Here is a 24906-nt window from a genome sequence, read left to right on the forward strand (position 1 = left end):
CCCCAGGATGTCCCAAATCCCCTCTCAGGCCAATCTCCAGTCGAACCAGCACTTTCCCCAATGCTCTGGGGAAAGGGAGCTTGACCCTGCGTACACTAAAGCAGAGACCTCAGGCATGTTGTTGCATCCCTGGAAGCCATGAGGGAACCATGACTCACAAAATGGAGACCTTAAGGCACTCCGCAGCAAGCGCTGTGGAGAAAAGGCGAAGCTTGGAACGTGGGACAGGCTAGATTGCTTTTAAGCCTGCCTGACCCTCAGCATGCCGAAGCACAGAGTATGGTTGACAGGAGGTCTGCAAGCTCCTGAACCCTCCACCTAACTGCTTGAGATGTGAAGGGATATACAGTCCCAGCAGGATCTGGTGCCTCACAGGGACGACAGTTGGCAGCCTCATGATTTCTTCAGCGTGCAGCCTCCTCCCTGATGGAACAGGCTGAAAACCCCTCAGCTGAGATCCTGAGGAGAGGGATGTGCCCAGGCATGAGCTAAACAGTTCTCTTACTGCAGTAGCAGCTACTGAGGTAAAAAATTCTGAGGTAAAAATCCCCCCCCCCCGACACTGAAGGAGTACCTTTGGGGGGGGTGGAAAAAGCTCAGGCTAGCTCAGGCTTAGAAGGGATCAAAACCGCATTGGGCCAGTGATCTCTGCAGGGTTGCCACGGCTGTGGCCAAGCTGGAGGAAACATAGCCTGAATCATGGCTGTTAATTCCTCCCAGTTGGTGAAGGCAGAGACTGGACTCAGGGTCTCAGATGCCCTTCTAGAGGGGCTTGCCATCTTCCACAATCACCCCCTTATTGAATCAAAAAACGCCTCACCTGGCTTCTGAAGGGCTGTGTAGACACTGCTGTGCCCTCACAGGGTCTTAGCAACACCTTACCTGCTGTGTGGTGCTCTGCAGGAAACAGGCTTGTCTTGTCAGCACCACTGTTTGAGCAGGAATCAGGAGAGTGGATCTGCCTTCTCCACACAGCTTCAGGGAAGCAGCCCACTGCTGTGGTGCAGTTTTGGCGGGAAAAATACAACCCACTGCTGTGGTGCAGTTTTGGTGGGAAAAGGCTTGAGCTGTCATCCACTGCCAAGAATCGCCCTGCAGGCAGGCTCCGATGCTGTCCCCAAACCAGGGGGAAGCATGAGCCCTACTGTTATCCGGCTGCTTAAGGGGCAAGAAGCAACCCCATTTTCTGCCCCAACAAGGACGGCAGTCAGGGGAGTTCAGGCAGGACGGCTGCATTCCTTTTCTCACAACTTGTTTAAAAGTAAAGAAGGGGCCAAAGCCCCAGAAAAAAAACAATTTTGAAGGTCAGGTAAGCTGATCAAGAAAAAACCCAACCTACCTTGCCTAGAGGCAAGGTCATTCTGGGAAATCAAGGGAGCCCCTCCCCTCAGGAAGACTTGGTAACCTGATCTGCCTGCCTGAGAGGGAGGAGCTTCCCAGATGTCAAGGACTGACCCTGCCATGGAGATTCCACAGGAGAAGCCCAAATTCAGGGTCAGTGCTTTAGACCCAACTCTACTGCATCCCAACAGCATCCACTGGGTTTTACTTTCTTAAACAGTTTCCTGTCACAATATCATTGACACATCTTTAAATGTGTATGTTACAGAGAACATATACTTCTTTATGAGCAGCTTCCAGGTGTTTGGGGCGGGAGGGGGAAATGAGATGCAGTATGGAACTCTTTGACATGGTATTAAAAATCTTTAGGGTACATCACCTCATATATGCAGATGTCAGGAGAGAACATTCAGATAAACACATGCCATTCGCTAAATTGCAGAGATGGGATGTTACAGTGGATTGCACCCAACGTTCTCTTCCTTGAGAACAAGGAGTCTTTCCTCTGGAGGAAGTGGCATCCATCAGTAGAAGGAAACATTTGGATGCCAGCCCATGACTTTGTATGCAACAGAAGTGTTACACCCCAATACTAGGCATATAGTCAGAGGCAAGTTCTGTTGCACAGTTCCACTGATTTATTTCCAAGTAATTATGTTTAGATAACCAACAACTGCTATTTCAAAAGCTTTTCTAAAGTCTTTTAAATTTAACTACTCTGGTTATTCTCAGATTGGAAACAGTTAAAATATAAGCAAACTATTTTATTTAGACAGTGACTAAATGGAATCCGGAAATGGAATCTGTTGACCGGAAGCCAAGAGAGAATGAATTAATCTTAAGAATACAAAGTACTCAGCAGCTTAGTTGAGATGGGCTGTACTAAAAATATCAAGCCACTTGTGGCATTGCTGCAAACATAACTTGATAAATAGCATTCTAAAGGCATACAGTTTCAAAGCTGGAGTTTTTAAACCATCAGTACCTCTTTGCAAATGAAAAGACTGCCTTTTCCACCAAGGCAGTCAAATATCACCATTATCATGCTCACTTCTTTTAACATCTCAGGAAATGACATGAGGAAGAAGCGAACTGACACCTCTCTGGAAAAACTGCATCTCTATGCAAGTGACAACTGCTAATTACCACCAACCTCTCTTTATAAGAAAAGGCTGTCTGGAAAGTTACTTTCATACATAAATGTAGGTAAGTATATATCACAGATGATCAGATAGATCAGCGTTTTTCAACCGCTGTGCCGCGGCTGAGGTGTGCCAGGGCCAGAGGAGGCAGGCAGCAGCTGCAGGTGGAGAAGCGGCTGCTTTGATTCTCAAGGGGCAGCAGGCGGAAAAAGGAGCAGCCACAGCTGAGCAAGAGGAAGGCTGCAACCCGCTCCTCATTTACCTGGGGATCCTCATTTACCTGGGAGTAAGTCCCATTGACTATTATGGGCTTACCAGAGTAGACACACCTAGGATTGGGTATCCATTGTTTGCCCTGCGTGCTGATTGGGCCTCTAGAGAAGCCTGGAGGAGGTCTGGGTGGAGTGAGTGAGAATGAGGGAGCCAAGGACAGGCAAGCTGGTACTAAGGAGTCTGTTGAGGCCAGCAGCCTAAGAATGGGCTGGCTGAGGGTCCTTCTTAGTCCCTTCTCCTTGCCACAGTTGCCTGCAGCTCCCCAAAGCGACCCTCTCTCCCTGCCTTGCCTTTGCCTTTCAGAGGAAGGGCTCTGGGCCACAGTCCTATCCACACTTTCCTGGGAGTAAGCCCCATTGACTATAATGGGACTTACTTCTGAGTAGACATGCCTGAGCTGGGCTGAGCTCTCAGGATCCTCTCCTAGCCCCACTTTCCTGGGAGTAAGCCCCATTGACTATAATAGGACTTACTTCTGAGTAGACATGCCTAGGATTGGGCAAAGTGTCTACTAGTCACACTTTTTTCTGAAATACAGGAGCAGGCAATGGGAGGAGGGAGAATGGGAGGCAAGTGATTCTGGACCTTTGGAAGGTGAGGGGAGGGACAGTAGGAGAGGTGCTAACTGCAATTATGAGATGGGGGAATGTGCCTGTGGGAGGGGGTGGGGTGGGGGAGAGAGAAGTGCCAATTGCCTGCTCCTGTATTTGATAAAAAAGAGTGCAACCATAAGGCCAATCCTAGGCATGTCTACTCAGAAGTAAGTCCCACAGGCACATTCCCCCCAAGTCTGTGGCTGCAATCCTAACCACACTTTCCTGAGAGTAAGCCCCATTGAACAAAATAGGACTTACTTCTGAGTAGACCTATTTAGGCTTGTGCCCATGACAAACCCCAACCCAACCCAATCCCCCCCCCCCGCCCCGCTGGGGATAAGAATAGGCCCTCAGTTTGGCTGTACTTGTCGTAAGAGGCGACTAAACAGCCACCAGGTAGATGGGACTCATCAGCCTGGGAAGGCAGCTCATCTGAGAGAAGGAAAACTCTGATCCCAAACCTCCACTGCCTTGTGGCTACATCCAGTTATGGAAAAGGCTTCAGGAGTCAACCTCGAGGCAAAATCCGGAGCCAGAGTCCATGAGGCAGTTCATGGCTGAACACAGTCACGTTCTGGCAACTCCTGCGACACCACTGGAGCCAACCGTATTGGCTTCTGCCTTTCCATTGGACCATTTCAGCGATGTGGAGAGGGGGGAATTGCTGCATGGGAAACAGTCTATCCTCCATATCTACTTTACCCAGGCTTCGCGCACTGGAGAGGACACTGTTCCAGAACTACTATTCAGAGCGCGATACCATAGTCTTCTGAGACTGAAGGATGCTAACATGTAATTCTTTAATTGCATTAATTAGGAGGAGGAGGTCTGGTCTAGAGGGTAGAGCCTCTGTCTGCCTGAAGATAACATCCACAAGGTTGCCAGTTTGAGGCCACCGGCACCGTGCGACCTTGTAGCAGCTGACAAGCTGAAGCCGAGCTATTCCATTTGCTCTGAGCGTGGGAGGATGGAGGCCAGAATGTGAAGCCAGATCGAAATGAAACAACTTGAATGTAGTGGTTCTTGAAAGAAAGAACCTTCTTTCAAATTGTAAAAATCCCTATTTAATAAGGGATTTAAATAAAGCCTGCCTATGTAAACCGCCTTGAATAAAGTCTTGAATAAAGACCAAGAAAGGCGGTATATAAATACCTGTTATTATTTATTATTATTATTATTAATTATATTAATTAAAAATTAATTGCAATGTAGTAATTTAATGTAAGTAAAAAACCGGGAGTGTGCCTTGACAATTTTAGTGCCTTGACAGCGTGCCATGAGCTGAAAAGGGTTGAAAATAGCTGAGATAGATAAACAAAAATTTCCTCTCAGGGGATTGAGAAAATTTTAAGCACTGTGAGGTTCTGAGACAATCAGCAGCAAAATGGGGGCAGGGCTGTGGCACTGAAGGGAAAGCTCCATGCTGCACCCAGATACCTTTTTCAAGTTGCCGGATCTGGGTCATGGTTTGGCGAACACTGGTTTAAAGTACTGCAGGGAAGAAGCCCACCTTGGAACCTCAGTCTTTGATATCCTCGAATTTCCCCAGTTGGGGAAGATGAACAAACATGAATCTACTGTTTGTTCTGCTCCATGTACCATCATTGGGTGAGGTCTATCTGGTGTGTATGGCAGACAGAGCCTTCTCTACAACAGCTCTCTGGCTGTGGAACTTCCTGCCTTAGGGAGTTTGAGAGGATTTCTTTTTTAAAAAAGAAAAAAAGGAAAAAAAGGTAGAAGGACACATCTATTCCATCAAGCTTTTGGGCTTGGAAGCTGAGCAGTTCCTGTGTCTGCTAGAATGCTGCATTTTGGTCAGTCTCTGATTACTTTTAAATTGTTCAGTTTGTTTTATTATAAATTGCTTAATTGTAAATTGCCTGATGCTCTTATAATCCAATTAGCCATCTAACTATCCAGTGAAAGACAGGAGAGAAATTTGAAAAATGTGGCTAACTGAGCCATGAAATCATGCCACTCAAATTACAATAAAACTTTCATCGACAAACCTGCTGTATGTGCCATATTGCCTAAAAGATGTTTAGCTTATGACTGTGCTACCATTTGAAAAATAATACCAGAGAACAATGGAAATAGAGTATTGCTATAATGGGAAATGGTAGCAATGGTACACGACTCTTTGTTGCATTGGACAGTTGGGCTTGGTTAGCTCTGGCTGTAATCAACAAATGATTTGCCCTCTATTTTATAAATCATTATCTGTTGTGAGCTGCTCTGGTAGTTTGTGGGGGCAGAAGGGCAGGACAAAAATGTCTTCACTAAACCAATAAACATTCCATTAATGGGGTGTTGCTCAGATTTCATTAAATATACAAATACTGGCCTGGGACAGGTCAGGAAAGAACTTGTGTATGCACCTTGTCTACATCTTCTTGGGACAGACCAATGGTTCCAAAGGCACAAATAAGTTGAGTCGGTTTCCTGGTGAATCTCTAGGCCAAGAAGTTCAGGGTAACGCCTTAAGTGGAACAACTTCTAAGACAAGATGGAATGCCTGAAAAAAGAGGAAGCTCCACAGATGGCCCCACTAAGCAACAACACTGATTACAGCAAAAAGAAAACCCTACTAATATAAGTGACATTTATTAACATTCTGCTATATTTACAGTTTTAACATAATAAACTCTGAATTACTCCTTTGCAGAAATCACAAAAGTGCACATTAATCTATTTGTAAATGCACTAGAAAAGCAAGTAGTACAGTTATGTTAGGGACCATTTCATGAGTCCTAAAGCCAACCAAAATTGTGACCTGCTTTCTTATTTTATACATCATACCATCAAAATCTTTGACTCTGACACCAACATACACTGCAAGAGTTCCTACCCAAAAAGTTTGCAGTACAAAAGCAATATATACTGCTAGATTAAGAATACATACTACCAAAAATTAATACTTGAGCCACCTTCCTTGTCATATCTTTTCAGTACTTATACGTTAAAAGCATCCACATTGTGCATTGGTTTTACTTTCAGGTTGTTTTCAATTTATTTAAAACGGATACATACTATGTGCAGAAATACAGTCAAAACAATTTTCTAAAGTTCTGAGAACACCCCTTCACAATGGCCAGCATTATTATGTACCGTACACTAATAGAACATATTCCAAGTTTATTTTTAAGGAAGAGAACAAAAAGCAAGACTGACCCCTTCTGGCTACAGGGCAATAGCTCATGCTATTTAAAAGACTACAAATACTATATAAGGCATTATTAGTAACATCACAGACTTGATTGCAAGAGCTGTTTCAAACATTAGCCACTAATGATTCAATGATTACAGGAGTTCTGCATTAAACTATTAAAATTTTACATCTAGGAACAAATAGAAAGAAATGATCTTTTTTCCAACAGTACTTTATTTATTTTAAAGCAGATGATTTTTTTCTTTTTCTGTGTTCAGTCTTGATTCACTTCCTGCAGGTGTCCACTTACTACTTGAGGGAGGATTCATTAATGCAGGAAAATGTTGCCAAAAAACATCTGTCCAAGAAGGATATGGAAAGAACAAAAGTATAGTTACTATTTTGGCTAAGAGAAGAACGTCATTCACAAGGGACTGAGGATATTAGAAATCCTTTTGACAAATGCAAGCCATTAGAGATGACACAGCTATTCAGCAGTTTTCCCTGGTTCCTACAAACCAACCACTTCCACCTCCACCCCTCCTGTTACCACGTTTTTATTCTGATCTCATTCCTCTTGGAAATGTACTAAGATAAGATATGGCACAGGAGCAGGGGAAAATAAATGGCAACTCTATTTTCCCCCTTCTCCCCAAATTAATTAAGTAGGAAGAGAGACAGAAAGAATTTCTCTTAGATACATACCAGTTTAGACTAACTACGTATTAAACTAGAAGAATTACCCAGCATCTAGACCATGTTAAAAGCAAACATGGATCCAAGGCAATATGCACAAACAGGCCTTCTTATCAGGCGCCTCACATTACATTTCAAGAAACACAGGTCACAAAAAAGTAAGGTTTTGAGAGGCAAAAAGAACAATCCTCAAAGCTCCTCTAATAAGTTTAAAATTTCACAATAAATTAAATTTTTAAATTAATGTTATAATAATAAATCAAAGTATACAAGTTACAAAATGAAAGACAAAGCTGTTGCCTACATGATATCACACAAGGTAATGTGGAGGACACTGATGCACGTTAGTGATTAACAAGGAACATCTTGCACTTTAAGCCCATGTGCATGGGCCTGATGTTCTATAAAGGGTTCTGCCCTGCTGTTAGCTGAGCTTGTCTGTCATAGTTCTCTGGATCACTACACTTTTCACTAACACTTTTTTCAAACATCAACACTCACAATGCTATACATGGTATAAATGGAATGACATCTCCATCAAAAGTCAGATAGATTATATATTAACAAGAGTTAAAAGATCTAAAATACTTGATGCCAGAGCAATCCCCAAAGGTTTGTGTAGCACCGATCATAAGACTGTAGCGTTAGCAGCAAGAAGTGATAAATCCAACATATATAGAAGTTCAAATAAAAATCAAGAATTAAGATAGCGGAACTTAAACAAGAAGGAATCGTAGAACAGTTACAGCAAGAGGTAAAGACAGTATATAAACAACTGCCACCAGAAACGAAGAGCATGGAGGAGGAATGGAAGGAATATAGAAATACCTTGCTTAGTGTCACAGGAGAAATATGTGAAAAAAGGAAAAATGGAAAAAGGAGGAATAGGATTAGGCATACTGCATGGTGGTGTGAGTAGGCTAAAGAATTAGCAAAGTTGAAAAAAGAGTTATATGAATGTTGGATAAAATCAGGGAAAGAAGAAAATTACATAAGCCACACATTACAACGAAGAGATACTAACAGGATAATTAAGAAAGCAAAACAAGAATCCTCAGAGAGCTTTGGAAAAGTACGAATCAACAATGAAAGAACAGCCTGCAGAATGTTTTTTAAAGTAGTTAAAAGTATATGGAAAAGAGAGGAGAGTTATAAACCCACTGAAATCATTAACGATAAGAACAGAAGACCATTAATAGAACCATCAGGAGTTACAGAAAAATGGAGAGAACACTTTAAAGAACTCCTCAGTCCTCTAGGACAGGGGTCTCCAAACATTTTGACCAGAGGGCCGCATCTAATATCTGGCGTGGTGTGGAGGGCCAGAAAAACAATTTAAATATAAAATTTAAATAAATTAGAGATGGAACTTAGATGAGTGAATAAATGAGTGAATGGGCTCATTCATTCAACCTCTCTGGCCCTCAGAACACCCTCCAGACATAATCAGAGCACATTTCTGGTCATGTTCAGTTGAGTGGGCCAGAGGCTTTCAGGGGACAAGCAGTTGGCCACAGGCTGGAAAGAGGCTTGCTGTGGGCCGCATCTGGCCCCTAGGCCGGGGTTTGCAGACCCCTGCTCTAGGAGAACATCGTGAGGGAGAAATGCAAGACCAAAAAACAATAGTGCTAGAACCAGAATTATTGATTGAAGAAGTAGCAAGAGTTGTTAAACAGTCACCTAAACACAAAGTACCAGGAATAGATGGATTACCAACGGGCAGGAGAAAGCAGCATTAGATAATTGCATAGAATCTTTAATGTAGCTTGGATACAATTAACCATAGCCATGGCTTGGCAACAAGTAATAATAATACCATTGTGGAAGAATTACAGGAGCAAGTGAGAATGCACACAATATCGAGGCATCTCGCTCTTGAGTCATGCAGGGAAAATGTATGCTAATCAAGGATGAGACCAGTTATAGAATTACAACTAGCAGAAGAAAAGATGGGTTTTAGAAAAAACAGAAGTTGTATAGATGCAATCTTTACACTGTAACAACTAATAGAAGTATTCATATATTTTGTTGCATTTGTAGACCAAGAGAAAGCATTCGATAGAGTTGTTATGGCAAACATTGACCCAATATGGAGTAAGTGATCACCTGATTATCAGATTATGCAAAACCTTATACAGGTCCAGCCTTGTTATACACGGATATTTTTATACACGGATTTGACTCAACACAAATGGTCCATGCAAATGAGAAGGAATGTGCTGATCCCTGGAGAAGGGGAAAATGCACCCCTTTAAAATCACAGTTTTATCTGTGATTAAAGCTGTTTAAAAAACTGCTTTTTACTGTTGCAGAGAGACAGTCATACAAGTGATTACTGGTATAACCTAAGAATCCACAGATTTTTCTATCTCAAAGCTGATGAGCCCTTTAAATTAAAGGAAAACAGTCCTTTAATAATGCAAGATAGGGCAGCCATCAATCTGACAGGCAGCTGACAATCCATCAATCATTCTCTCTGCAGGCTTCACTCCTCCCTTCTCCCTGAGCACAAGAAAGAAGGCTAAGTGGCAGCGATTATCACCTCCTCAATTCCCCCTTCGCTGGGGCTCCTGGTGAAGGGAGGGATTGCTGCCTCCTAGTGAAGCCTAAGCTCTCTGTGTGCATTTCAAAAGGTCAGCAAGGCTGTTTTTAAATCACCAGAGCAAAGGGCCTTTGTTTTTTAAATTGATTTGCTTTAGTGCATTTTTTGCCATCCACATGAGTTCTTAGAACAGTGAATAATGAGTCTCAACCTGTATATTCTTTTAACAATGATAGTAAATGGGACTTACTCCTGGGTAAGTGTGGGTAGGTTTGCAGCCAATTGTTAATTTTCCTGCTTGATGATGTCACTTCTGGCCATGACATCACTTCTGGTGGGTCCTGACAGATTCTCATTCTAAAATGTGTGTCCCAGTGCTAAATGTGAGAACCACTGCTTGTATATTATAAACAAAGAAAGCAAATAAAGTGGTTTGCTCACTTAGAGAGAATGACTTGGGATTCTATACCATATAAAGGCATATATTAAGAGAGGAGAAGGGTAAAGAGCATGAGGCAGACCCAGAGGAGGACGGAGAGACAACATCAAAGATATATTGCAACAACATCAAATAACATTGGAAGAGGCTGCAAGAAGTGCAAGAATCAGAACTTTGTATCTCTCTCGACACCCGAAGTGGTAAAAGAGGAAGTAAAGAAGAGGAAGAAGGCTGTAGTAAATTGTCTTGCATAAATGGCAAATACTTGATCTTTCAGTCCCTGTTTTCGGACTCCCATCCAAATCTTGTGAAGGAATGCTTCAGGGGTCCAGGTTGACTAGATATCAATCAGTACATATCTGCTTTCCTGACTATAAGGCTACATTATTGTCTGGAGAGTATAACTGCCTGGAGAGAACAAGTACCTGGCAGAGTATGAATCCTTTTACCAAAACTGCTCATTCCTGCTAGTAGGGAAAGTTCAGAAGTCTAGTTTTGCTAATCCTAAATGTTCATTTAAAAGACTTTAGAAAAGCTTTTGAAATAGCAGTTGTTGGTTATCTAAACATAATTACTTGGAAATAAATCAGTGGAACTGTGCAACAGAGTGAGTGTGGAAAGGGTTAACTGAAATCATGAGAACATAATCTGCCTTGTCAGTGGGACACAAGTGAGCAATTCACTTGTCTATGCTATAAGTATTCTGCTCTTCATGAACAGCTACTAGAAGGCTGGAGCGTCTTTGATCTCTTACCCTTTGAGAATGCCCATTACAGGTATAGGCAAAATGTATGGTATGTGAGATTTTAATGGACTGTGGTCTCAAAGATAACATTTCACTATGTCTGATATTCAAACTATTTCAACATCTGATCAGTTTCTACCACAACTCTCTTGTGAAAGAGAACATTAGGCTTGTCAAGGGGCTGGTTCAGATGCACTGGTCACCGGGAATCACACTAAGGGGCCTGTGCCACTGTGCAGATTCCTTTGCTTGCTGTGCAGTAGCTGCTTGGCATTTCCAGACACATAGTGATTATGTCAAATGTCATCACCAGACTTCCAGGAACTCCACGCTCAAAACTGTGTGGAGCTCAGCTTCAATGGAATTTGAGCTGCACAGTCACACAGCTTAAAGGAAACAATGCTGGTAACCTTGATTAAGTCACTAGGAAGAGGCCATGGAATGCACATTGCTCTAGGCCTCCTGCCCTACCTTCTCTAAAATGCAAATCACTATTCTTAATTTCTTTAAATGACAAACCATGGTTTATTTCATTATTTACGAACATTAACCATTCTTAATGCTGATGACTGTTAATGCTGAGTTCATAAACTAGGATTCAAGCCTTGGTTAGTGCTGACAAGTCATAATTAAGGGAGGCAGGGTGAAGTGAAAGTAGGAAGTATGCAACCCTGCAGCTAGCTCCCAATCCCTTAAATATGGATAGGTTACATTTGCACTGACCCTAGGCCTCTCACATGAAAATAAAACCAAGGCTACAATCACATGCCTCAAATCATGCTGGACCACAATTAACTAGTGATCTTCTTAGCACTGTAACCATTGCTAAAATGAACCAAATAGCTTCTACATTGAAAGGTCAAATTCAGGACAAGGCTATCACTACTGGTCCCAATAAGGGAGTGGCTGTACATATGGCATGCTACTCAACTGCAGTTGCAGCTCCAACACTGAAAGGAAGTTAATAGCAAGGAAGTTTGTAATTCAGTGTGAATTTAAGATCCAGGAGGATCCAAGATCTTACCGAGGACACCGCAAACCTTGTTAAGCAAAGAATCTCATAACCACAGAGCATTTCTTTTTTTTTTTACAGCTTTTCCAGTCAAGTGTTCTAATGGAGGGGGGATGCCAACTTCATTTGTTACAGGACCCATGTCATGATGTTTTTCAAAAAGTATTCCACCACAGCTAAGGAAATCTTGTGTGTGGTCAAGCTATGTATCTCATTAACTCCTGGATTGAAAAGCAAACCTTTTACAGCTTTTATGGTTGCTGGCTTGCTAAAAAGAAAAGTGGAAAAGGAAAACTAAGGCTCAGTTTTAAAGGATGCAGTTTTATTAACATCCCATTTAAGTTTATTTTTTTCCACTACTGTCCTGGACAGAATTCTCTTGAATAACAGCTTCTATGGACTGCTGCTAAAGCAGTCCTTCTCAGATATTTTGAATAACTGCCTTTTTCAACTTATTGTCTTTTGGGTCCCTCTAATCCAGCATGCCCATCTGTTTGGCAGGTGAGTACACAGAAGTCCTCGCACAAACCTGTAGAAAAGGTTTGCTGCACACAAGATCCAATTATTTATTATAAAAAATGTAATCCTATCCTTCTCAACAAGGATTCAGGATGGTTTATTATTAGTTTTATTTAACCATAAATCACAAAAGAACAATAAAATATCAAACCAAATGAGACCTTTACAAGGGGACAGAGTTATAAGAAATCTATAAAGGTCTGATGAAAAAGGTAGGTCTTCAGCTGTAGACAAAAAAAACATACAGAGAAGGGGCCCAAATGCATCTCCAATGGCAGAGTGTCCCATAATTTCAAGAACTTCCATCTTGTCAAAATTAAATTTCAGTTTGTTTGTTCTCATCAGTCCTTCACAACCTCCAGACACTAACTCAAACATATTCAGTTTCTCCAGTTGAAGTAGACAAAAATACAGTCAGGTATCTATATATAGGAGATACTCAACAGTAAACCCCTGGATAAACTCTCCCAACAGTTTCAAGTACAGTCATGCATCATTTAGCTACAGGGATGTGGACTGGTACCCCCTTAACCAAGTAAAGCCTGACATTATGCAAAGCCTCCAAAGACAAGGGAAGCAATGCTCCCCTCACCTCCGGAGGCTTTTCTGGTTCATACCACTTGGAACAGCTTAGCTGGATGAAACTGAAGAAGTTTGAGAAGCACCCCTCTTCACTGCCATGCTAGCCATGGAGTAGCCCAAAGGTGAATTCAGTCAGCTTCAGCACAAGTCTTTCTCCATCATTGCTTCAGTTGCCTTCCTAACCTGGATGGATGAATGGTATCAGAACAGACAACTATGCCTCCACCTCTCCTTTCCTGTAGGTGAGGTTGATACAAGGATCCTGAAACCCGGAGGGCATCGTTGAGAGCATGCAATACCCCTCCTCCAGCAAGTCCTATTCAACCAAGCCAATATTGTATCAGTCTTGGTGATACAAGCCAGATTGGTTTGATCAACTCAGATCAAGTCCTTGACAGCCAAGCTTTTATTACTGACCAATCTGGCATCTAGCAGCAATGCCGTCAGGAAGGGATGAGCATCCTCAATACACAGGCACAACAGAACCTGCATCAAATTATTTGTATAGCTCAATAGATATAATCACACATGAGAACACTTTAAGTTTCAGTGCCAAATTCTTACAGACTCCCTTAAGACAATACATCCGTTAAGCCTGAATTTAAGGTCTGTGAAAATGTTCCACATAATTATTTTCAAATATTCACCCTTGATGAATAGGATGGGATGGGAGTGGAGGCTTTCCAGTGCTCACTATGTTTCCTGCAAGGGAAAGCAGCCCTCGGTATGCCTTCTAACATTCTAAGTGTATAAAACCTTTTAGCAGGAAATAGATAACACATACAGTGAGATAAATGCAACTTGATTTCATGAAAATGTGATTAGGATCAGTACACATTAGACCCAGAAAGAAATCAGATCTGCCACTGTCTCTATGAAACAACGCTGAAAGAGGTTTAGAATGTAGTAGCACATTTTATTTGTTTGTTCATATAACATAAAAAACACCAAAAATTACATATTTTAATCCAAGAATGTGAAAAATATTCAAGCAAGTTCACTGGAGTATTACCTTTAGTAAATAAAGAGAACTCTAGTCCTGGGAAGAGTAGAAAATGAATCTGGCATCTTCCGGACCTTTGCATAATTGATAAATCCTCTGAGAAACAGGAGAAAGCCTAAGAAAGACACATAATTATGTTACTTACATAATCTTTTTTTGAGGTATACAAAACTCATCTCCCAATTTCCAATGAAGAAACAAATTTCACATAGGCAATGTCCAAATTTGTTATAGTTTCATTAACAGCCCAGTCCTATGCAGAACTGGGCTGCTGACTGGACGCGCTTGGAACAGCAGAAAAGAATTCTGCTGTTGCAAAATGGCCGGTGACAGCATGCAGAGTGCTCTGTCAGCAGCCATTTTGGAAACGCTACTGCAAGAGGTGGCAGCACTCCCTATCCATTGCCAGACCCTGCCACAGCTGCCAGAACAAATAAGGGGAAGGGGTGAAAGCGGGCAGGGAGGGGCTGCGGGAGGGGGTGGATCTGGCAGTAATGGTGCATGCCAGATCCTATCTCCTCTGTCAGCAGCCTCTCTATCCCCTTTCTCCCGTAGGATATGGGCCAACTAAAAAGCTGTTTCAGGTCCAAGGAGACCCATTATGGAGCAGGAGACTTATAGATGAGTTATGGCAGGGGTGCCCAAACCCTGGCCCGGGGGCCTCTTGCGGCCCTCGGGGGCTCCCAACCCGGCCTGCAGGGAGTCCCCGGTCTCCAATGAGCCTCTTGCCCTCCAGAAACTTGCTGGAGCCAGCGCTGGCCCAATGCAACTGCTCTTAGTGTGAAGATGACTGTTCAACCTCTCACCTGAGCTGTGGGATGAGGGCTCCCTCCACTACTTGCTGTTTCACATCTGTGATGCAGCAGTGGCAGTGAAGGAAAGGTTGGCCTTGCTTTGTGCAAGGCCTTTTATAGGCCTTGAGTTACTGCAAGACCTTCATTCATTCATATAAGTTCCATCTCGAATAAATTCATTTATGTAAATTTATTCAAGTTTTAATGTAAATTAATTCTTTTTTTACCTGGCCCCTGACACAGTGCCAGAGATGATGTGGCCCTCCTACCAAAATGCTTGGACAACCCTGAGTTAGGGGATTAAAATCTTTTCAGTGTGGTTGCACTGGCAAGCAGGGGGTGGGGTGGGGAAGGATAGGATTGGGATCCAAGTTTTTTCAAATAAGTCTCTGTTCACTCTTTCATAGCCTCCACAGCTGAGAAGCAGGAACTTCATGGCTAAAAACAAAATATCCCCTCCAGACCTCAAGGATGTATAAAAAGGGTGTTCTGAGGTTCCTCTATTCACATTGGTTTATAGTCCCTAAAAATTTTCCATTAAAGTTCATTATTCAGATTCAAAACAGTTTCCACTTGCTGATACAAAAATACATTTTTGAAGACCCTAACAATTAGAAGGTGGTTTTCAAAAACCAAGTGGACTGTTTTCTTCATTTTGAAACATAATTTAAGAATAACAGAACTAAGCATTCTAACTTGGAATGCAGTATGCAATTTTTATATTAAAAACACTGGCTGAGATCTAGTCCTTCCACTAATACAAGGGTCTCTGGCAGTGCAATCCTACGCATGTCTACTAAAAAGTAAGTCCCATTCTATTCAATGGGGCTTACTCCCAGTAAATTGTGTACAGGATTACAGCCAGGGTAGCTGATTTCCACCAACCTCTCCTTCCCCACTGCTGCTGCACCCAGCAATGCCCTGAATTTTGTCTGAGGGTTCCCTGACCCAAGTGAGGACTTGTCAAAAATCTAATCACCCATGCCCAAGCTGTTCTTAACCCCAGGGTAAAAAAGGCAGGAGAGCATTTTTTCCTCTGCCAAGTGTTGGAAGGGGGGGGCTTAGATTGGGGAAACAGCAAAGGAGGAGTTAAAATATCCTATCTCCTAGTCATTTTTCCCCAATCAAATTAACACTCATGGTGGCTTTGAAGTAAAAACAAAAAAAGACATAGAAGATCCTGTTCATAGATCTCCCACATCATGTGTGTTTGAGTTCACAGACTAAGCTGCTGGGCAAACCCTCTGGCAAATCAACATCATTTCACATCAAAGCGATGAAATTTCTACTAGATGGCAGGATCCTTTTGCAGAGCACAGACTTTCAAAAATCTTCAGTGGGTGCAATCCTAATCCCTTATGCCAGTGCTTTCCAGCACTGGCATAGTGGTGCCAATTGGACATGTGCTGCATCCTGCAGTTGGGTGTCACTCATGGAGGCCTCCTCAAAATAAAGGAAGGTTTGTTCCCTTACCTCAGAGCTGCATTGCCCTTATGTCAGTGCTGGAAAGCACTGACATAAGGGATTAGGATTGTGCCCTATAGGTCTTAAATAGTATAAACCCTGCACAAGTGGCCAGCCAAGGAACAATCTATAAGATTTTGAGGAAGGGTCATTTCTGAAATAACAATAAATATGCATTAAAATCATCATTAAAAATGGAATATTGATTTTTCCTCTCAAAAAGGATAACTAAACAACCTTATAAGTTAGATTTATGCAAGAATCTGAAATTCACTTTAAAGGAACTCACCTAATACAAGGAACACCCACCACAACCAGTACTGACCATCAAAGTAACCAGGAAAGTAGGTAGAAAACTGAAAACACAAGAAAACAGAATTTAGAACATTGAATCTGATCTGGGCTCAACCCTCCTTCTTCCAACCACAATGGGAGTTTCAGAACTGGCATTTTATTACTGACCTAGTGCTAGATATGCTCCATATGCCAGCAGTAGTCCAGTGTTATAATTACTGATTGCAATTTATTGCTATTTTCCTCCAAGTGGCTGAAGTGTGACAGTTCAAGACTGTTCAGAAGCAGGTAATTACAGTATTTCCATTTTTCTGGCCGATATCAGATAAATGCCATTTTCAGAAACAGCATGATCTATAGTCTTTTAGTGCAAAGGAATAAATAGAAGATAGACTCTTCTCCTTTTGAGTCTGGTTATAAAGCAGAAAGAGTAGTTTACTCTCCACTGAAGGGACAGCACCAATATTATAGAAATGAAACAGTTTGCTGCTGAAATTGACAGGGCAAGAAACTGCTGCTCTTTGAAAAGGTAGACACCCCCCTCCAATATACTGTGGGAATTTACACGTTTGCAAGACACCACCCCCAATATACTAAGTGGTAATTTACACGTGTGTAGGAATTTTGCATGTGTGCAGTATTTCTCAGATACCAACGGCTTTCTCTGTAAGAACATAAGAACAGCTCCACTGGATCAAGTCATAGGCCCATCTAGTCCAGCTTCCTGTATCTCACAGCGGCCCACCAAATGCCCCAGGGAGCACACCAGATAACAAGAGACCTGGATCCCTCCCGTGCATCTGGCATTCTGACATAGCCCATTTCTAAAATCAGGAGGTTGCACATACACATCATTGCTTGTAACCCATAATGGATTTTTCCTCCAGAAACTTGTCCAATCCCCTTTTAAAGGTGTCCAGGCCAGATGCCATCACCACATCCTGTGGTAAGGAGTTCCACAGATCAACCACACGCTGAGTAAAGAAATATTTTCTTTGGTCTGTCCTAACTCTCCCAACACTCAATTTTAGTGGATGTCCCCTGGTTCTGGTGTTTTGTGAGAGTGTAAAGAGCATCTCTCTATCCACTTTATCCTTCCCATGCATAATTTTGTATGTCTCAATCATGTCCCCCCTCTTTTCTAGGCTGAAGAGGCCCAAACGCTGTAGCCTTTCCTCATAGGGAAGGTGCCCCAGCCCAGTAATCATCTTAGTCGCTTTCTTTTGCACAGTTTCCATTTCCACTATGACCTTTTTGAGATGTGGCGACCAGAACTGGACACAATACTCCAGGTGTGGCCTTACCATCAATTTGTACATTGGCATTACAATATTAGCTGTTTTGTTCTCAATACCTTTTCTAATGATGCCAAGCATAGAATTGGCCTTCTTCACTGCCACCGCACATTGGGCTGACAAATGTCAAAGTATGATTTTGAAATGTAAAAGTATGAACAAAGTCAAGTATGCCTGCATCAGGGGCCTCCAAACTCTGGCCCATGGGTTGGACCAAGCACACTAGACTATTCATTTCAACTGAGGTGCAGAGGTGGCAAAGCTTTACTGTGGTGTGGTCAACCTTTATCTTCAGGAATTTTAGAAAGAGAGGAGTCACTAGGGAATGATTTATTACAGTGTGGCTCAAACACCTTCTTTATTTGCGAAGTTGCCTTTGTCCACTTTGCAACTTACCCTGACAATCAAGATCCACTTAATGAGAGAGAGACCAAATCCAGAAATGGCCCCATATCTTCCTGCTGCTGAGGTAGTCAGGCAGAAAGAGAGAAAGAATCCAATCCAGTTGAAAAGGAATGCCACTGAAAAAGAATAAATAGATGTGTCCAGTTTCATAGTGTGGTATGTAAATGTAAAAATAAAAAACAATTAAATAATTGAACCACACCTACACCAAATATTATACACTACAAAATTACCAATAATAGTGCAATGAACATAGAAAACAAGCATACTGCTCACTGATAAATGGCACTGTTGAAATGAACAGGCTACAGATAGAAAAAGCAACACTTTCATGAAATATGGTAGACAGGATGGTGTTTCTGGAGATGAAACTATTGGACAATCTACTAGAATCAGCTACACAGCAAGCTAAACAGCAACTTCTCTCAAGAGAAGATGTTCACCTTTTTCATTTTTCTGGAAGTTCCATTCCAATAAGATGCAACCTTAACATACCACTGCTGGTATCTGGGGACTCTATCTGACTCCCTACCCTCCTTCTACTACCAGCCTTCTATTAAACAAATGCCTTTCAGACTGTACTATATATCCCAAGAAATTACAAAAGCTTTCTTTCTTTATAAGGGTCAAGTTGTTAAGTTGACTATATACTTGCACCAGCAGCAAAGGTGCAACCACACTCCAAAAGTGGCATGCAGGCATATACCCACAGAATCAATTTACAGTGCAATCCTATGCATGTTTACTCAGAAGTAAGTCTCAATGTATTCAATGTGGCTTGCTTCCAGGTAAGTGTATATGGGATTGCAGCCTTAAATTATCAATAGTCGTGCCTTGACATCCACAGGAGATCCAGGAACGGAAGCCCCACAGATACCGAAACCTGTGGTTCTTGGTATGTAAAACCTTCCAAACACGACCAAAATATTTCTGGTCGCATCTGTGGTCATATTCACAGCCCCCCTGGCCCTCAGAATGACTTCTAAGGCTTCTGGGAGGCCTTAGAGCAGTGATTTTCAACCTTTTTCATCTTGCGGCACACTGACAAGGCACTAAAATGGTCAAGGCACACCATCAGCTTTTTGATAATTGACAAGGCACACTATGCTGTCAATCTTGTCTGATCTTGGAAGCTAAGCAGGGTCAGGCCTGGTTAGTATTTGGATGGGAGACCGCCTGGGAGTACCAGATGCTGTAGGCTTATACCATAGTCTTTCGAGACTGAAGGTTGCCAACCATTCCCCAATGGTCCTATTGATAAATGACCCCCTCCCAAATTCCCGTGGCACACCTGGGGACCATTCACGGCACACCAGTGTGCCACGGCCAGTGGTTGAAAAAGGCTGCCTTAGAGTGTCACTTCCGGTTTTTCAACAAAACCAGAAGTGATGTTTTAAAGCTTTAGAAGGCCTTCAGAGTGCTGGGGAGGGCTTCCCTGGTACAGGTTGGGCCATGTCAGGTTTAATGTGGGTCAGGGGACCCGCAGTGAGTCAGATCTGTGGACAAGAAAATCTGTGGATCAACCTATATTCCAATAAGGAGGAGTCTCCTACATGGGTGGACTACCGTAAAAGATAAAAGTAAAATGTTAGTTCAGTCTTGCTAACAGCTCTGATATCCAAACTTGTTATTGTTTTAAATTGTACTTACTGAAGAAAGTCAACATGAAAATGCCATCATTTCCTATCCTCAGCTGGTCAGTATCATCAAAGTCATCCCGTGCCACAAAGTCCTCCTCCTAAGACAGAAATGGGTCAAGATGGCTAGCAAATTTCAGGTTGAAACCAATCTGGACCATCTTATCAGAATGAAGTTACAGCTTTACCTGACTTCTTCCCAAAGAGAGTAACATTAAAATGTGAAAAACATTAACATCAGTGAAAAACACTCCACCCCTTCAGTGAATGTCACAGGCTGCAATCCTATACACACTTACCTGAGAGTAAGCCCCAGTGAATACAGTGGGACTTACTTCTGAGTAAACATGAATAGGGTTGTGCTGACAGAGAAGTAAGAAAAGTCTTGCATCTACATTCTTTGTATATGAATGAAAAAGACAGAGACCATAACTAACAAAGAAAGACTACATTTCCAGAAATGATTTTCTGTTTCAGACAAGTTGGCAAAATAAGGGATTATTAAAACATAGTATGAAATTTATAATTCTGTACATTTTGAGTGGGGAAAATAATTCACTATTATTTTTTATTATTTATTATTATTATTATTTATATAGCACCATCAGCCTACACTTTGTTTCATAGTTACTTAGGCAATATATATATATATATATATATATATATATATATATATATATATATACAGTACTAATGAGAATCTTAAGAGTGCTGCAGCTGTACCTTTTATTTTAAAAAAGGGAAGGTATTTGGAATACTCATGTATTTGGAAAATGCTCATGAAAATGTGTTATTGATACAGTTATTCATTTAGTGGTACAATAGTCTGCAGCACCAAAACACACTTACCCTTCCAGGAACTAAAGGAATCGTAGCTTCTGCCTTAGTTCGTTCTGCTTCATCATAAGTAGGCAGTGTTGTGGCTACGTTATAAGAAGGTGGTTTTGGAAACCCAGCCTCATCTTTGTAGTCAAAATACACTAGGGGAGAAAAAGAGAGGGTAATTATCAAAGTAATAAGAATTCATGCATTTAAAGTTATACTCTTTATTTGTGGAAGTATCACTATGCTTGCAAACTGAGTTACACACAGGATCTAAATAGTATGCATTTCAAAAATCAAAATTATGAAAAGGAAAGAAGTGGCAATAGCAGAAAATGAATTAAATAAATGTGTGCTACAATCTCATCAAGATGTCTTTAGAACAGTGGTTTTCAAACTGACAGGTTGCAACTCACCAGTTTGTATAAAGGTTCTCCTGTCCCTTTAAGGAATGGGAGAAAGGGAGAGGACAGCGACATGACCCCCAGGATCAGGGCACTAAGGGAAGCGCTTTCCACTTACTTTCACTCATTGCGGGCTGCTGAAGGCTCCAGGAGGCACAAGGAGCCCTGTGCAGCCCTCTGCAGGGCTCCCTGATGCTTGGAACACTGAGGAAGTACTTGCGCGTGCTTCTGTCTCAATGTTCCAAGCATCAGGGAGCCCTGCGGAGGGTTAAGCATGGCTCCCTGCATTTCCTGGAGCCTCCAGCAGACCATAGTGAGTGAAAGTAACTGGAAAGCACCCCTCCTCGCCTCCCTCAGCAATGCAATCCTGGGGATTGCGTCACTACCCTGTACCCTCCCCCCACAAAGACTTATTTACAGAGTAAATCTCCCTAAAAGTTTGAGAACCACTGCCCTAGGGCACAATCCTAACCAACTTTCCAGCACCAAGGCAAGAGCAATGCAACTCTGAGGTATGGAAACAAATATTGCCTTATGGCCTCCATGACTACCCCCCAACTGCAGGATGCAGCACATGCCCCACTGGCACAGCTATGCCAGTGCTGGAAACTGGGACATCGCCACGCCCTCGCAGCAGTGAAAGTGAAAGCGGAGCGATCACACTCCACTTCCGCTTTAGCCTTCCACCTGCCCCTGCTGCGTCCCCCCCCCCCGCAAGCATTTACAGTGGCTCAAACTCTCCATGAGAGTTTGAAAACCACTGCCTTAGAGGGTTGCATGGGAGTGAAACATAAATTAGCAGCTACATCTAGTCAAGAGTGACAACAGGTATTGGAATATGGTTATTCTGACACAGATACTAATTGAATGTACTCACTGACTTTGAAGATTTGGGCAATTAAAAAAACAACAGATATTTTTTAGACATGGACAATTTTCTGTGGCTATGATGGGAACAGGAAAAACATGGCACTGTATATATTCAACATCATCCTTCATTCACCTCAAAAAAAGGGGGAAATCATTTTTCAGATCAGCAGTTTTGGTGTCATAGATGGGTACAAAAGCCAATTATGGGGCAGGGGGGAAAATCCCCATTCATGGAGATTATATGGGTGCAGAGAGGCACTCTAGTGTAGAATCCAGCACTGAAGAGGAAACACAGAGAGATAAGCACACAGCACATACACCAGGGATGTACATGAAAGCTCCAGGAGCTTATATTTTATAAGGCAAGGATTCTCAAAATATGGACTTGGAAGGGGTTGCAAAACTCTGAACTAGGTTTAGTCCCTATCTCCAGGTAGGTTGGGAAAGACACCCTTCTGAATTCCCAAAAAGCCACTCGCAGTAAGCACAAGCGCAAATCATGACCAGAACGAATTATGACCAGTAAAACGGAAGGGGAGGAATTTAAACATATATATAATGTTTCTGGGGCTGCTGAAACATAAATTATGTTTGCTTATATAATTTTATAATTATGTATTTTTCACAGAAATCACTGGATGGAAAATACTATGTATACACAGTAACTCTTGAATCAATCCAAATGTGCTCTATTTCCTTTATAACTTATGAAAGCCACATTATCAAGATGTTCTCTTGAGGCCCCAGTATAGGACAATGGAGGTGAAAGATTTATTTTCCAAGAAGCACTAGTAATGCCTAATATCCTTGTTGGTTTGCTGTTTTATCTCAATGATGAAAATTGTATTTATTATTATAAGCTGCTTTGAGCCAATTTTATAGCAAAAGGTAGGTAAGAATTTTTATAAACATATTTACAGTGCCTACAAATTACAGAACAGTGCATCTGTACTGTAAAAATAATTTTAATAAAAATGTCCAAGAACTTTTCAGGACTTGAAAGTACCCAAATTCTTATGCATGTCCTTCTGCCTACAACTCTTTCCATCTGACTAAATTTCCCACTCTCCTATCTCTTATACTCTTTTTTTTCTAAATATTGGTACACTGTACTAACACCTGCATATGGCAGATGAATGAATTCCACCAATCTGAATAAAACATCTTTTTTTATATGAATATAACATTGATTAAAATACATTCTGCAAGCAAAATATTAAAGACTACGATCCAGCCAAAATTTAAGCACTTTTTGAGTCCCACTGATTTCAACAAGGAATTTAATCATGAGCTAAAATCTAAACAGGTACTCCAATTTCTTTTTTCTTTACTTATACACACACACAATCCCAAACCATTTGATACAACACATTCACTCAACACTAACAATTTCATTGGTTACTGAAGAATAAAGGATAGAAGAAATGAAACCCTACAAAAGGACTGCCTTCTCCCATATAAAGCTGCACACCAATTAAGATCATCTCCTTTTCTGGGTGCCTTGCTAGACTTGGCAGTTGGCTACCAGGGAGATGGCCTTTTCTGCTATGGTGCCCAATTATGGAACTCCCCAGATATGTTTGCCTGGTGACATCTTTGTTATCTTTCAGTCAGGCAAAGCCCATCTTCTTCACTCATGCTTCTGATGGTATTAAGAACACTTTTAACAGGTTTTAGCTGCTGGCTCTACTGCTTTTATTTTATGATTTCACCACTCTGATATTGAATCTTTTTACTGTAAGTAATTTCACTACTGTTGTAAACTGTCTTGGAGCTGCTTGCAGAGAAAAGATGAGATAGAGACTCTTAGATAGATATAGCAAAACTACCACGCAGATGGCAGTAACACAGTAAGCCATATGAACTCTTATTCAGGTGTGATTTTATCTTAAAAGGAATCCCATGTGTATAACCTCTTCAGACAAGCAGCACTAATTCCCTTTGCAAAATGTGAAAATTGTCACAGCTATACTTGTATCAATCATGAACATAATCATATAATGAATGTCACTTAGAAGCAGATTATGGTTTTTTGATTCATCGCATTAATTCTGCACTACATGCAAATATATTCCCAGGTGCCAATTTGAAAACCCATATGGTTTGGGACTTTACAGGATGATCATAGCCTGTCATAACAGCAGAGATCAATTGAGGAATGTCTGCAGAATTCTTGGAGATACAATGAAGGCTGGGAGGAAGATATATTCTGCAAGCAGCAAGCAATAATTAGCCAGGATTTTCAAATACACTGCACACACAAGAGCCTGGTTGTTCAGATCAACATTTGCAGTAAATAGCAATGTGACTGAGCAACTAAGATTTAGGACTGGCATGCAAGACAGTCAAGATCTCTTTCTCAGTATGGTGCTGTGTAACCTTAATATTTGCTCATCTGTAACAGGAAAGAGCAGCAACAAAAGGAGGGAGAGAAAGCTTCTTCGGTATCTTACTGTGCCTTTCTCTCACTCCTTAACACATGTACTATTGATGGCAAGTCTTCCCAGCCATAAGCACAATACAGTGAACCCTCAAATTAATGAACTAATTAGGCGAAGGGGTGTCTGCAAATGTCAGGAGTTTGTTAAATAGTGACACCCCTTTCTTCCATTATATCCCTATCTGCTCCAGTCTCCACAAGCTGCTTTAGGCATGGAGGAACATTCCCATAACTAGAGTCTCTTGCTACAAAGAATGGCATGCTGACACAGTTCTCTAAGGTAGGGAGTTGTGGGGGGGGGGGAACCTTGGGGACAGGGTCACCTAGCTTCTAGGGCTCCTTGGCTTACAATTTTAGACTTTAATCACAAACAAGTAAGTGAGCACACCACAATATAAACAACAATAAAACAGTAAATAAAAGACAAAATAAGGGCATATAAA

At 41.7% G+C, this 24906-nt stretch overlaps 1 protein-coding gene across 1 annotated transcript in view; it reads right to left on the minus strand.

Moving 5' to 3' along the window:
• Nucleotides 1-5940: 5940 nt before the first annotated feature.
• NDFIP1 (Nedd4 family interacting protein 1) overlaps nucleotides 5941-24906 on the minus strand; it is a 36377-nt gene continuing 17411 nt past the window's right edge. The window contains exons 3-8 of the mRNA XM_066617882.1: nucleotides 20777-20907; nucleotides 19941-20028; nucleotides 18282-18406; nucleotides 16586-16652; nucleotides 14048-14153; nucleotides 5941-6858 (exon numbers count right to left, since the gene is read on the minus strand). Coding sequence (XP_066473979.1) covers nucleotides 14050-14153; nucleotides 16586-16652; nucleotides 18282-18406; nucleotides 19941-20028; nucleotides 20777-20907 — 515 coding nt within the window. The 3' untranslated portion in view covers nucleotides 5941-6858; nucleotides 14048-14049. The remainder of the gene's footprint in view (nucleotides 6859-14047; nucleotides 14154-16585; nucleotides 16653-18281; nucleotides 18407-19940; nucleotides 20029-20776; nucleotides 20908-24906) is intronic.

The sequence above is a fragment of the Tiliqua scincoides genome, chromosome 2 (assembly GCF_035046505.1).
Source record: "Tiliqua scincoides isolate rTilSci1 chromosome 2, rTilSci1.hap2, whole genome shotgun sequence".
NCBI lineage: Eukaryota > Metazoa > Chordata > Lepidosauria > Squamata > Scincidae > Tiliqua > Tiliqua scincoides.